Below are 14630 nucleotides of genomic sequence, written 5' to 3'. Positions count from 1 at the left end.
GAAGCCTGTGGGGCAGTGCCAGCTGGGTGCCCAGCTGGGTGCCCAGCCCTCGGGCCAGTCACTGCACCTTTATGAGCCCCATTCTCCCCACCTTTCAGAGATGACAAGAGCCTCCCTAAAAGGAGCAGCATGCAAGCGCGTCCCCAGGCGCCGGCACAGCCGTTCTCTTTGTCCCCAGCTGTCCAAGTGGCCTTCCTCCCTCCGACTGAGGGACACACTGACGGTTCCGACGCCTGCCAAGTTTTCCTGGCACTTCCCATCACACAGAGCTCCTTGTACTGGTTGCCTGAGTCCGCCAGAGGTTTTACTTCAGTCGGTTCTGGCTGAGACCAGCATAAGCTGCCCTCTGTCCATTGATACTCCCAACGTTCAGATGGAGGTAAAAGTTGTCTTCAATCGTTGAAGTCATTTTGGGCAATGGCTCGCCTGTGTTTTCAGTCAATGGGCGTCTTCAGCAGAGCAGAAGTCTCCATTACGGGGCTACGGGCGGCTCCATGCTGAAAGGGACCTCTGCCCACACGAGGACCCGTCCACATCTTCAGCCGGCGGCAGCAGTCTGTGCTCAAAGACCCGCCGTGGACCATTAACAGCTCTTACCCGCTCTGCCCCCAACTGCCCACGCTCTGCACAAACACGACCCCCTGAGCCCCAGCACAACGGAAAGTCTGGGGCAGCTCTAGGAGAGAGGCCAGTGAGAACCTTCTCCTGAGAAGGTTCCCATACCTTCTCAGGCTCTACATTGAGGACGCAGAGCGGGGACGCGTGTGGAAGCCGGGTCAGCCGAGCTCTCCGCGGACGCGTCTCCCCGCTCGAAGCCTCTGCGGTTCACAGCCCACAGGTCACCCGCCGGGTCCACGTACTGCAGCTGAGAACTTAGGAGTCAGCGGAAAGTCTTCCCTTTTTTGCATTGTTACCGCTATTGCATTTTGGGCTGATGTGCTGGCATTTCTTTATCAGTAAGACTGTTTGGGAGCTCTAGTCCTGCACAATTTGTCCTTTTCTCTGTAGCAAGCAATAAGGCTTCTCCTGGACTTCTCTACGGTAAACAGCTAGGTGGTGCAGTGGACAGAGCACCAGGCCTGGAGTCAGGGAGCCCTGAATTCAAATCCAATCTAAGAGACTTCCTAGTGGTGTGATCCCAGGCTAGTCACGTAACCTCTGTTTGCCTCAGTTTCCTCATCTGTCAATTGGAGATCAATAGCAGGGTTTTGGTGAGGATCAAATAAGATAATAATTGTAAAATGCTTAGCACAAGGCCAGGTACGCAGGTAAGCTCTACGTAGTCGTTGGCTATTATTATATAAGTGAGGATCCCTTTTATTCTGAACTTCGCCTGTGTTCATAGATAATAAACTCATTTTCTTTCTTTGGGCTACAAGTTATGAAAATATCAAGATAAATCCAAATAGGACTGCTTTGCCAGTCACTAGTTTGAGTCGATGGCTACAGGCCTGGCCTCGTGGTCAGCACACACCCGGTGCCACGTCCGGGCTTGGCCACCCGCAAGCTCTGAGGCTGTTTGCTCATAGGTAGCATGGGGATCAGGAGCCCCCCTGTACTTACATGAGCTTTCAGGGTAACTGGGTATGGGAAGGGCCAGGAAGGATTTTAGAAAGGAAGACGGATTTCACTCGGCCTCCCCTAGAGGCTTCCGCTCATCCCGAAACACAGGCAGGCCCAAGCCTGAGGCTGAAGGCTAGCGGCCACTGAGCTGCCGGGCCACACTGAGCCGAAGGCCTACAAACGGAGATCCTTCTTGGGCAGGATCAGGACCGGGGAGGAATCACAGTGGCTGTAGTAAGGAGGACTGAGCACATCCGTGACAGTCGTAATCACGATAATCACATTGAGGCTCGCTAAGTGCTTCGTGCTATTTTATCTGAGCCTCACAACAGATGAGGAAACTGAGGCAAGGTTAAGCGACTTGCCCAGGGTCATACACAGGTAGTGAGTGTCTGAGACTGGATTTGAGCCTGGGTTTCCTGGAGTTCCAATCTCACAGGGGCATTGGGAGGCTTCCATGAGCTAAGTATATGGCGAATGTGCTTAGTTTACGCGGCACAGCATGGACGAAGGGGAGAGGGTCAGCCCCCATTCTCTTGGGTTGAGGCCAAAAACTGAAGGTGAAATTAGAAATGGCGAAACAATCACAATGAGTAAATGTGCTGATAGTCGGCATCCAAGGCCAAGGGCCTCTCACTCGGGACATACGGGGTCCTATTTGTATCGGGCAAATTATGGAATTTTAAAAACAGGAGCTCGATCGCACGTCAGCAAATGAAGTGTGGTTCTGTCCACTTTAGTGGACAGTTTTCTCTTCAGCTGGGAGTCAGGACAACAAGCATTTTCCGAGCACCTACTACACACCAAGCACTTGGACGCAAGGAAAGGAGAAAGCCAGTCTAGGGCCATGGAGCTCCTGGTCTAACTGAGAGGAAGCCATGTGTGTGCCAAAGGTTTCCTGTCCTACAAAACCAGTAACGTGGCATTTTAGGAAGACGTTAGCTGCCAAGGGAGAGAAACGAGGACGTGGACTCTGAACTCCACAAGGTGGGGACATTCCCTCCTACCAGTTGATTACATCCGCCTTGACTGGCACATCTCCCTTCTCCCCCGACTGACTTGAAGGGCAATAGAAAAACCTCAGGTTAAGGCCGCATCTTTTAGGAAAAAAATAAGATGCGCAGTACAGGCAGGCCTCCAAAGTGTTCGGTTAGGATTCTTGGGATAGTAAGTGCTGACGGAATTATCACGCTGCAAACCCACAAAAAATGGCTGAGCTTTTTACGGACATATGCGGACATGCGATAGCATAGAGAGAATGGTGAAAGTTGATATGATTTAAAAATTCCTTGACAACTGCATGCTCAGGAAGTAGCATTCCCCATTTGGTAAGGCCCGTATTTAATTCTGGAGGCCACAGAACAAAAGGCGTTGACGCGGCAGACCGTATAGAGCTCCAGTTTCAAAACCCCCAATGGTTCGAGTCAACATAATCTCTTTGGGGGGCTTAGTTCATTCTCCCCCTTCTCTGGTGCTTTGGAAGATTACAGCACAGACATATTTATTGCCAACATACCTCTGTGGTGATGTGGCATACGTTAAGAGGCTTCCCCAAAAGAGATGGCATCTTTGGCTGCAGAAGAGTAAATCTCACAGGCCCAAGATGGCCTCACTGAAAAGCGACATGTTCCTGTGTGGAGGTGTCGATTCTGCGGGCCACTCCTAAGAAGGATGCCACCCTGGGCTCAGGAGCCATCTTTGATCCCCGTCCCGCACGGCCAAGCAGCAGCCAAGGCCTTCTGATTCTTCAACGTCTTTCCCCTGTCCCTCCCCTCCTGGCCAGCCCCGCTGCCCAACAGACCCAGAACACTTCTCACCTGAAGCCTCTGGTTGAGGCTGTCCGAGCTAACAGCTGGATTCATTTCCCTGAAACCCACCCCTGGCCTTGCCAGTGGCATCCAGTCTGAGCCTTACCCTAGGCCCAAGCGTCCTCTCCTGCCCTTTGATCCCCAAAACCTACATCACTCACCACAAACAGCCCTGGATTGTTAATGAACACTTTGAATGTGTCTATATGTCTATCTAGCTATATATACACATATGTGTATATATACACATGTCTATGTACGTATATATGTATAATATGTGTATACTGTATACATGCATGCGTGTGTGTATAATATCTACACAAAATGTGGACGTGCCTCTGTATTTGTCCCTCTGCCTAGACAGGGCTGCCTCCTCTGGCTTCTGCATCACCCCCAGGTGACCGACCACACAGCCCGAGGCCCAGGGCCCACTTTCCACCTGGTGACTAGCCATCTGCTCTGAGTGGGTTCACAGCCATTTCTTATCCATCCGTTATCCAGCTCAGACCCCCTTTTGGTTGCTTCTCTCCCTGCACCCCTGCCTCCCCCACCCTGCAACACCCCCAATTCCTCCGACACTCCATCCTTTCCTTTCCATCCTGTTCCTTCAGACCAAGTGCTTTTCTCGCCTAAAGATGGTGAGGAGAAGGCTGGGGCCCAAGGCACTCATCCGTCTCTGGATGCTGAGCCCCTGCAACCCTGCCTGCCAACTACTGAACAGTTCAACGATAGCAGCTGGGTGGTGCAGGGGGTAGGGCGCTTGGCCTGGAGTCAGGAAGACCCGAGGACCAATCCTGCCTCATCTCAACAATGGGGATTATGTTAGCCCCCGGCTCCCAGGTTATTGTGAAGATCAGATGAGACATTTATAAAGTGTTTTGCAAACTTTAAAGCTATGATACCTAAATGCTAGCTATTAATGATTACAATTCTGCTTTCCTCATCAGGCGTGAACATCAGTGACGCTAATAAATCCTCCTTCTTGGCAGAATTTGGACGGCGGGCAGAAACGAGGGCTTCATTCCCTCACCCAGGCCAGACACTGCCTTGGAAAGCATTCTCAGACCCTTCTCCTCGTGCTCACTCGTGAAAGCACAGAGCCTGAGACTGCCCCTGATTCAAATTCCCTCTGGGAGAGAGAGCAAGCGGCACTCCATGCAGCTGATTATGGTCAGGTTACTATAGACCACGGGCCCTTAACTTGGTCAAACACTTGTGTGTATGGTGATTTCTACACATTTGAAATCAATATAATTGGTTTCCTTTGAAATACTATGTGTTTTACTTTATGCATTTAAAAACATGATTCTAGGGGCAGCTAGGTGGCACAGCAGATATAGCACCGGCCCTGAAGTCAGGAGGACCTGAGTTCAAATCTGACCTCACACCAAACACTTGACACTTACTAGCTGTGTGACCCTGGGCAAGTCACTTAACCTCAATTGCCTAAAAAAATAAATAAACAAAATAAAAACATGATTCTGATTTATGATTCACCCTTGCCAAAGGGGCCTATGACATAAATTATTTTGAAAAACACCTTTCTAGAAGACAGATGGCAGTCTTGAGACCGGGCCTTTCTGACAGGATCACTGAGCGAAGGAGCTTCTGTCCGAATGTGGGATCTCGTTCCTCAGAGCTACCGTTTCCATGAGGCGCCCACCACGAGGCACCTACCCAGGAGGCCCCAGGAGTCCAAAGCCAGGCCATGGCCACGGCCGCCCACGGATGCTCTGGTGGCCAACGCCCCCAAACCACCTTCCCTTCTCTCTCCGCCCACTGTCTGCCATGGGTGAGTATGCTACTGCTGGCTGCTGCTGCCTGTTTCTGGCTTGGACCCTCACTACACAGGTCTGATTCAGACTAAGAACAGCTTACTGGGGCCGTTAGTCACAGACGAAAACTATGGGAGCCAACCTTGCAGCGTGGAATCAGGACAACATAAAATCCTTCGTTTTCAGGAGACCGTCAAGTTGAACGAACTTGTGAAGACAACTTGTGGCTGGCACCAAACATTTTCCCTAATGTCCTGGCTCTCCTTCTAAAGGCCACAAGGGGCTGGGTTTCACTGGGACCTCAATGTAGGGGAAGTGGCTTGTGATTTTTTTCCAGGTCTCAAAATTACAAAAATTTTGTTTCAAAGGAAACACTTTCCTAAGCTCTCACATTGGTGTGGAGAATCCCAGACACCCCAAGTTATCCTGGGAAAGGAAAAGAGCAAACAGCCCTTATCAGGAAGTGTCACTAAAAACTGACCTAACATGTTTCAGGGTGGTCTTTGGGGCTACGCGCCTGGCTAATCCAGGCCTTCCCAAGCCAGCCCAGGGCTCTGTCCTCTCTACTCTTTCTCTCTAATGGGCCAGGCCTGACGTCTTCCTGCTGCTATGATGTCACTTAACTCCAGACCTTCAAGCACGTCAGGCAAGGCATGGAAGGGTTCCTGCCATTTCTAAATATTGGAATTTTACCAAAATTTAGCAACATTACTGCCTAGAGAGTATCAAAGTGATGACAGAAAAAATCCAAATCCATCTGCCCACGTCTTATTTCTAGGGACTCCCTCCCTTCCCAAGGGTTATCTTTGTTCCAGAGCCTGGCTTCAGGAAGGTGGGGCCCCAGGACATCAGAAGAGTAGCCTTCAATGAGGCAGGGAGCAAATGGGGGTGGAAAAGTGGGGCTTTAGCACGTCCTTCTCTGGGAAAAGCCAACCTGGGTCATGTGGTTGCATCAGGCCTCAGCATCAGGCCACCTGAGCCATGCAGGCCCAAGAGAAACCTCTCACGCGCAGGACCCCTTACTTAAATGTTCTGCTTTCCATGGTCTTTTTTCACTGCTGGTGGGAAGACATTTTTTAAAATCAGACCCAGAAACAGAAGAGCTATCAGAGGCACCTGGGACTGCCCCAACCCCCACAGGCACAGACACACCCAGCGCCTCTCAAGGTGGCCCAGCCCACTTTCGATGGCACTCTCCATCAGGAAGGTCTCCTGCTTTAGGCAGAACAGAGGAGGAAATGTCCCTGGGCAGCCTCTACCCACGTGAGCTCATCTAAAAGCGTTTTCATATTCAGTGTCTAAGAATTTATAAGGCCTGGGAGCTGTGATTTCTCTGGTACTGGGGAACTCTGCTGTCAATGCGCCTAGCCCCAGAGCCAGAAGCAGGCCTCGAACCCGTCACTGGCTCCTGGGCCAGCCATTCAGCCACGCCACAGTTTTCTTCTGCCACTACAGAAGAGCTTGCCAGATTGGTCAGATGGTTACTGTTTATGGGTTTGACTGGTCAGAAAGCCTTGACTATTTTCTAATAGAAATAAAATAAAAAAATCAATTTAACTTTTACTTGGAAAAAAGTGTTTCTTTTAAAGTGAGAGGTATTAATGATCAAGACATCAGTGGGGAAATTTCAGAGATGCCCGCTGCTGTGCTAAAACTGCTGGTAACGCACACACTTGGGACACTCATCTGTGGTGACCGGGGCAAATGTCCCGCAAGGCTTTGGTTTCATGCAAGAGATGCCCTAGGACCCAGGGGGCAATCACCTTTGGCACAGGCCCTGACTTCAAGAGGCCTGCAATCTAGGGGGATGGGGAGGGGGGAGACGAGCACACAAATGCCTCCAGGATTAAGGGGGCCAAGCAGTGAACCTCCAGAGGAGGGCTGTAAGCAATGCTGAATGGAACAGGGCTCAAGGCCTTCTGTGCCAAGTTCAATGAGAAACTGGAAGAGGGTGACCCCTTTCATCCAGCTCAGGGAAGGTGCATGGGCTGGGCCTTCAGAGGGGAGGGCAGGATAAAAAAAAAGGATGATTCAGGACAGTCTGGTGACTAAGGCCAGAGGAATAGGGAGGTGGGCACCAGACCGTGAAGGGCCTTGAACGTTGGCGTGCGAGGAGGCTACAGGGATTCACTGCAGTGTTGAGTCGACAAGTAACTGACTGCAGCAATCCTGGGGAAGCAAGGTGGAGGAAACCCTGGAGAGGGGTCAGGCACGAGTCAGGAGTCAAGGTAAGAAGAGACGAGGTCTGGGGACAAATGAGGCCCATTCGGTATGTCCAAGAGATTTAGAGAGACCAACCTCACGCAGCAGAAAACAAAGCACCTTCATCCTTTTCAGGCATGGTGGCCGTTTCAGCAAAATGAAAGGAGGGGAGAGGCTAATGATGCCATTCAACAGGTGGCCAGTGACCTCGCTGGGTGGACACAACGTGGTGGTGAGAGAGATGCCCCCCGGGGGCTGAGAGAAGCCACACACTCACTCAAGAAATACGAGTCTCACTGATCAGAGGGGCAAAGACTGCTAGAACTGAGAGAGGCTTTGGTGTCACCTCCTTATTTTACAGATGAAGAAACTGAGGCCCTGAGAAGGGCGCGACTTGTCCAAGGTCACCAGCTATTTCCTGGGAAAGCCATTAAGTGCCCTGATCTCCACCCCACCAGGCTGACCCCAAGAACCACACACACAACACTGAAGCTTGCTTAAATATATTTTCTCATCTCTGGCCATCTTCAAATAAATGGCTAATTTAAGAGATGACAGGGATACTTTGTAAAGTGTTTTCAAGGATGACTCGTTTCACTCCTAAGTCTTTTCTCACGAGGTTGCCAGTCACGGTTGGCTGCCCACACGAATTGGTTCCACTGGGTCGGAATCAGCCAGCCCTGCTCGGGTTCAAGGGAGTAACACTGGCCAAAGGAGAGAAGGATCTGGTTCCCGTCACGATTTAGATGAACGACCGAATTCTGGATCTCGCCCTGTGGCAGCGATGGAGATTCTACCTGCTCGTTTCCATCTCCGTTCTCGATCCTGTGACCGTTTCTCCGGAGGCTGAGCCAGGGGAGGGAGACGAGGGTCTGGAGCCACCGTCCCCCCATCCACTTGGTTCTCCCACCTCTCCCCTCACAGAGGATTATAGAAACCAGGACTTTTCAAAGGAGCTCGGCCCCAGTTTCCGTAAAGGCCACAATGCAAACGCGTCCCTGACAAAGAACGGGCCGTGTGGAGAGGACACAAAGGAAGAAGGCCAATGGAAGTCTTTTCACGGCGAGACTGTAACCCTCAGCGCCCAGTCATTGTCTGGACTTTAATCTCATTTTTAAACACTCAACACACAGATGCTGCCTCTGTCTTCCTGTCGTGCTCAAAATGAAAGTGCGGAGCGTCCAGGACCGACTCTAAAGTTGGGCTGGACGCTGAGCAAAGAGCAAACCTGGAACACAAAACACAAAGGCAAAGGGGCTGCAAATGCCCTGGGCGTCTCTGTCCACCGTCCGTCCCGGGATGGCGTCCGCGTCCAGGCTGCCCCGTGACCAGGGTTAAACTCCCTCGCACTCGACCTCTGGCAGACGCACCAGATGTAACTGGGGCGTGGTTCTCCCCGCTGGAGGCCTGCGGGTCAGCAGCCCACTCCAACCCCCTGCAGAGAGACCGGCAGTCCACCCCTCCCCCGTGTCATAGCTCCTTCTTTCTCCTGAGCCCACTGTGAATCGATTCCCCCCTCTGCCCATCAAACCCAGATTCTCACAGAACCAACCTGTTTAAACTTCCCTCTAATCCTGTCCAAATCTTCATGAAGCTGGGCATAAGTGGGGTCAGCATAAGGGAATTTCTGCATCATCCCGAGAAGCGAGTCCAGCATCCTTCTCTTCTTACTACAAAGCAGGAGAACGCAGGACGTGAGGGCCTCCCCATGAGTCAGCCCCCCCCCCAGAGCAGCTGACAAGGCTGAACTGGGCAACACTGATGAGCAGGACCCACATCTGTCACCATCACAGACATGTTGGCAGAGTGCCAGCTTCTTCCTTCCTTGGACCGATCCCCCAGGTGACGCTTGGCCAGTCTGGTCCTTGAGCACGGGCGGCCAGAGAACTGACTGGCGGAAGGACCTCTGAAAGGAGTCGCCACTGCTACGGTTTCCGTATCGGGCCTGGGCAGGAGGCGGCGCTCCCAGGATGCCGCAGCCCTCGGGTTTAGCGGCATCAGGCTCAGAACCTGCCACCTTGGCGGCTGCACTCTGGGGTCAAGAACGGGCAACTCCCCGAACCGGCAAGCTCTGGCCTCCTTCTGAGAGAGCCGCCAAACGCTGCCAGGCTGAGCAAGGGTCCTCTGACCACGACTGTGGGCAGTGTTCATAAATTTCTATCTGGGGAGGAGAAGGAACCGGAGACGTTCCAGAAAAGCACTTCTCTAAAGACCCAAATGTTCGGAGGCCAACGAGAAGAACTAACCCTGAACAACCTCAATGCTCAGCAAAATGCTCACTGCGTGACCCCTCATCTGAGTCTCCGACAACTGAGGTAAACGACGCCCACGGCGACGGCTCTCCCCGTGTTACAGAGGAGGAGCGGAGGCTCGAGGGGCTGGCGGCCTGCTGCATGGCGGGGGCGGCTGCAGAGGACGCCCAGCGCAGGCCCCTCCGACCCCGGGAAGCAGCCCCCGGGGCACTCTGAGCTTGTACGAAGGGCCTCCCCCACAAGCCTGGGGGCAGGCAGGGTCACCACGTGGGGACGCGGGGTTTTCTCCGTGGAAGAAGCCCCCTCCCCTGCTCTGCCCCTGGGACGTGGAGGCACCAGAGCTATCCAGGGCCATCCCGACTCCAAGGCCGGTCCTCTCTCCACCAGACAATGCTCAGCCCCCTTTGACACGCCGGGCCTGGGAACTGACCCTGGTCCCGGGAGGTCAAGTCCAGGCTCTTCCCCTGACAGGGCCAGGCCCTCAAATGGCATCTCTTCTCAGAGAGAGGATGGCCCATGTCACTGCCGCTCAGCGGGCCGGGAGGAGCCGAGCGACACGGTTGGCTGACCCATGGAAGGAGAAAGACAGAGGGCCCCAGCGGCCAAGCCAGAGGGAGGCTCTAGGACGGCGGCTGGCAGTCTCCTCAGACAGGATACAAGCTACAAGAGAAGCCGCGCTCCCCTGGCTCTCTCTCCTCAGGGATGCTGAGGATGGCCACGAAGATCACAACAGGATGCCAACCCCCTGCTCCGTCCCCCTCCCCAGCAGGGAGGCGGTGGGGACGGGGGCACCTGGCTGACAGGGGCTGTGGGTGCTTAACCCTGCTCCAGGGAAAGGGGGAATTGACTCAAAGCCCGTGCAGTAACTATCACCTGGCCGCCTCTGAATCATACACCCAAGAGCCACGGCAAGTGTCTGAGACCATCCAGCCAGGCTGTAGACCCTCTGACCAGCCCCGCCTCCCTGCCCTCAACAGCATCTCTGGGCCAGCAAGGGATCTAGACGCTCGCAATCCTGCGCACAACGTAGCGACCATCACACTGACGAAGGGGGAAGAAACTCCCCGCTCACCCGGCCACGCGCCCCGCCACGGCTGCCTCCCAACCCAAAGCACCGCCCTGAGCACAACTCTGTTTTGGCTCAACTCATAGCTCTTCTGCTTTTGTGTTTTCTAAAGTACAGAATGAATGTTTTGGCCTCGAGGACTCATAGAATAAACAGGTAAGAACAGAAATCAAGTCTGGAAGCAGGAAAGCCCCCCAAAGTCAAAATGCAGAAAGCTGGGAAAACCCAGAAATCAGCCCGGTTACCAGAACTTGGGTGGCAGTGACCAAGAAGGGGAAATAAAGCCTGACTCCCTCCTTTCCTCCTTCTTTCGCCTCCCTCCCTCAGTGCACTGACGCCTTCTGTGGGTGATGAGGACAACGCCCAGTTTACCCCAGAATGCCAACTCTCTCCGCTTAACTCCACAGGAACCAGCCCGTGGGGCTACTTTGCACCCTACCTGTCTTTCTCAGTCGTGCATTCAGAAAGCAGACATTTCCACGTAAATGCAAAACCTTGGTAGCACCCAATCTGTGGATTTAAGATAAAGTTGAGAATAGAAATGAGGAAAGTGCTCGACTTAAATCACCAGTGTCTTCCTTAAAAGAAAAGTTTCCCTTCCCCTTCTGAAGACTCAAACTAGGGGACGAGAGCCTGATGTGACTTCAGGGGAGCAAGAGCCCTAGGCCACCAACGCTGCAGGCTGTGCTATTTGGGGCCAGTCACCAGTAACTGGGACTTGACCGGGAAAAGAGAAAGTTGGAAGAAAAATGCTAGACTTTGCCCACATCACCACCTCTTCTACATAAAGGGCAGAGGGAGCGTAAGCCCCTGGCGTGGTGCCCAGCATCTGGCCACAGGAGACCCTCCGTCACCGTCACCCACGTGACCTGAGACGCCCTCCTTAGCCCTGCTCCTCTGGCCGATCTAAACCGATGTTCTCCCAGTGAAATGACGCCTCCAGATCAGACTCTGGCCCCTGGCCTTCCTTCTAAAATGCTGGCCAAGATGCTCCTCCCCCCCCACATCTTACTTACCTCAGACCCAACGTTAGCGCCATGGCTCACTCCATGTCGTCTCCCCTCAGTCAGACCCAGACAGCTGCCTTCGGCGTAACCTTCCTGATAGCCTTCGCCATGATACCTGGGACAGAGAAAACACACAACAGAATAAACCTAAAGAAGGGTTCATCACGGCACAAGGACACATGGGAACAGCGGTGGCGAGGACTTGCTGGTCTTTGCCAGTGAAGACGAAAGTCAAGATGACGAAGGATAAAGAAGGACGACATTCCAGAACACGCCGCGGAAGAAGACCCTGCTCAGGTCCTGAAATAACAGCAGGGCGACGTGCCACACGGGCCACACCGTCCTGGACCACGATGGAAGGGGCCACGGAGACGCCCTCTCTGAACGACAGCAGAAGGACATGTAGTCAGTGAGAAGGAGAGAGAGCGCGGTCTGAGCCCTGGGCCGGGTCCAGGGGGCGGAACCCTCCACAGTCACAGCAGAAAGAAGGTGAGCCTGAGAAAGCGCCCAGTTCCAGCAGAGCCACCGCCCACCATTGACTGGGGTGCGCCTTCACCTCTTCGGCCCTCAGTGATGAGATCTATAAAATGGGCACAGTTAAGAACGATGCCATGTGACTCATGGTACGGCCACGGTCTGGGCATGGGCGAAAGGGCTGTGCTTCACGCTGATCCCCAGGGACGCAGACACAAAAAGGCAGCTTCAGGGAGACGCCACCCAAGAGGGCGCAGTGGCCCACCCCACCTTAGCGATGCAGTCAGAAAGGAAAGGGGGAGGGATTAAGATGGGAGGGAACGGATCCAAAATCACAGTTTTTAAACTGTTTAGGAACATTAATTTCTGGTTGCAGAGAGTAGTGGAAAGAGCGCTGTGGTTTGGGGGGCTTCCTCAACTGTAACATGGGAGGGCCCCTGTCAGCTCTAAATCTAGGGCCTGCGAAGGTGAGCCCCTGCCCCCACTTCAGTGATGGCCAGACCTCAGAAAAAACAGGCCCATCTCGGCCCTGCCACGTGCTCACTCCTAGAAGGAAGCTTCAGCCAAGTCAGCGGCAGGTGGGCAAGCTGGTGGGTTGCCTCCCCACGTGGTCCTGTTTCACCGCCTGTGGGGCAGGAGTGACGTCTCCTTCTCCCAGGCTGGAGGGAATGAACCTGGAGGCTTCACCCCCTGCCACGGCTTCCTGGCCACCAGCATCCCAACGTCTGTAGGGGCTGGGGGAGGCATCAGGGGAGCTTGGTCCCCTCCTTCTTCCAGAGGACCCCTCCCCACGCGCTGCAGCGGTTCCATTCCTGAGCCTGAACCACCTCAGCTCTCACCTCGTGGGCCACGAAGACGGCGGCAGTAACACCGACCGTGGAACACGGAGGCCGAGGGTTTGAGTGGAAGTGGGCCCAGGGGAGGTCGGAGGAAAAAAAATGAGGAGGCTCCAAGAGATGCCCCCGGACTGGAAATCTGACCGAGCAGCTCCTCTGCCGCGAGTCAGAAAGCCCAGGATTTGGGCCTTAAAGGACATTTTAAAAAATGAAACGCTGGCCTCCAGTATGGTCGCAGCCGCGGAGTCTCTGACCTTGGACCCCGCAGACAAGAAGCCTCCAACCTGCCGCGGTCCGGGGCCGAAGGGCCACGGACGAAGAGACGGCCGGCCACAGAGGCGCAGCCACGTTTCCTCCAGAAGCTCCACTGCCACAATCGATCCTCGGAGGGATCCAGAGCCCAGAAGGCGCCGGGTGGTCCCGAGCCCGCCGGGGGGTCCGCTAGGCCGGGGCACGCTCAGGTGAGAAGCCGCTCCAATGGAGATACTGAGGAAGGGGGCGAGGACCCCAGGGGGTCTGCGGAGAGCCTGGCACAACGGCAGGACCCACCCCGCCGGACAGAACGAGGGGCCGGCGGGAGGGTGGGCCCATTACCCAGAGAGGCAGGTAGAGGAGCAGGGGGAAGGGAAGCAGGCAGCATTCCTGCAGGCCTACTGTGTGCACGGAGCTCTCTCGGGGAGCCTCCCCCCACCTCACAGGCAGGCAGAGGGGCAGCGACTGCTCCAGGGTCACGCAGCTAGGACCGTCTGCGGCTGCGTCTGAACTCGGGTCCCGCGATCCTTTTGGGGGGGCTGGGAAGCCAAAACTACTTCCATAGTAACGGACGAAGCCTCCCCTCCGGCAGGACCCCGCCCCCCCCCGTCCGTCTGTCTGTCAATCATCAATCATCCCCGCCCCCTGGCAGCTGGCAGAAGGTGAAGGGGGGCTTCTCGGACCCGCCCCCTCCTCACACCCCTCTGGGGGTCTCCTGGGCCGCCCCCCCCCGAAGGGAGCCCCAGTCCAAGGCAGGATTCGCACCCAGCGCCCTGAGGCCCCTTCCTCACCCCTCCAGGGGTGTCCCGGGGGGCGGGGCCGGACCCCAGACCCCAAGGAAGAGGCCCCCGCGGGCGTAAACAGGACGGGGGCTCTTTGGGGTCCCTCCAGCCCCAGGACTATGAGTCTGAGTGACCCTGGGGCCGCCTTCCCCTACACTGGGGGACAGGGAGGCGGCGCAGGGGAAACTGAGGCAGGGCCCGGCCGCGCACCCACCTCTCCTCCGCCATCACGATGGCGTCGAACAGGTCCGGGGGCTGGTCCATGGCCCGGCTCGGTTCCGGCCCGCCCGGGGTCGCCTCCTCTTCCTCCAGTTCCAGGCCGGGCCGGCCGCGCACAGGCCGCTGGGACGGAGACTACGGCAAGCAGGAGGGCCCGCGCGGAGGAAAGCCTGGCGCATGCTCACTGGACGCGGGGCTCTCCCTCCCCCCCGTTTTCGTTCAATGGAACATTCCACGTCTCCTTGGAGAGAGGCATGACTGGCCGCAACCACTGAGCATGGTGGGGGGGGAACGGCGAGAGGGGGCGGGGCCGGGGCGGGGCCAGAGGAGGAGCCGGGGTTCTGCTTCCCGCTGCGGGTCTGTCCCCAGCCTCCCGACTGCAACCCGGCCTCGC

General features: G+C 55.3%; 1 protein-coding gene across 1 annotated transcript; it reads right to left on the bottom strand.

Annotated features, from left to right (window-relative positions):
• Positions 1 to 7835: 7835 nt before the first annotated feature.
• On the bottom strand, positions 7836 to 14352 carry LTO1 (LTO1, ABCE1 maturation factor). Its single transcript, XM_027856351.1, has 5 exons — positions 14232 to 14352; positions 11683 to 11788; positions 11106 to 11176; positions 8901 to 9018; positions 7836 to 8576 (listed from the first exon to the last, which is right to left on the bottom strand). The coding sequence occupies exons 1-5, from the start codon at positions 14279 to 14281 to the stop codon at positions 8508 to 8510; spliced, it is 414 nt and encodes a 137-aa protein (XP_027712152.1). The 5' UTR covers positions 14282 to 14352; the 3' UTR covers positions 7836 to 8507.
• Positions 14353 to 14630: the final 278 nt, after the last annotated feature.

The sequence above is a fragment of the Vombatus ursinus genome, unplaced genomic scaffold (genome assembly GCF_900497805.2).
Source record: "Vombatus ursinus unplaced genomic scaffold, bare-nosed wombat genome assembly UNPS02011369.1, whole genome shotgun sequence".
Lineage (NCBI taxonomy): Eukaryota > Metazoa > Chordata > Mammalia > Diprotodontia > Vombatidae > Vombatus > Vombatus ursinus.
This window is presented reverse-complemented; position numbering and strand designations above follow the sequence as displayed.

Coding starts and splice junctions, on each gene's coding strand:
- LTO1 (XM_027856351.1), bottom strand. CDS start 14,281: ATGGACCAGCCCCCGGACCTGTTCGACGCCATCGTGATGGCGGAGGAG. Junction 11,177..11,682: donor GCGCTAACGTTGGGTCTGAG/GTAAGTAAGATG, acceptor TTAAATCCACAG/ATTGGGTGCTACCAAGGTTT. Junction 8,577..8,900: donor TTAGAGGGAAGTTTAAACAG/GTTGGTTCTGTG, acceptor TTTGTGTTCCAG/GTTTGCTCTTTGCTCAGCGT.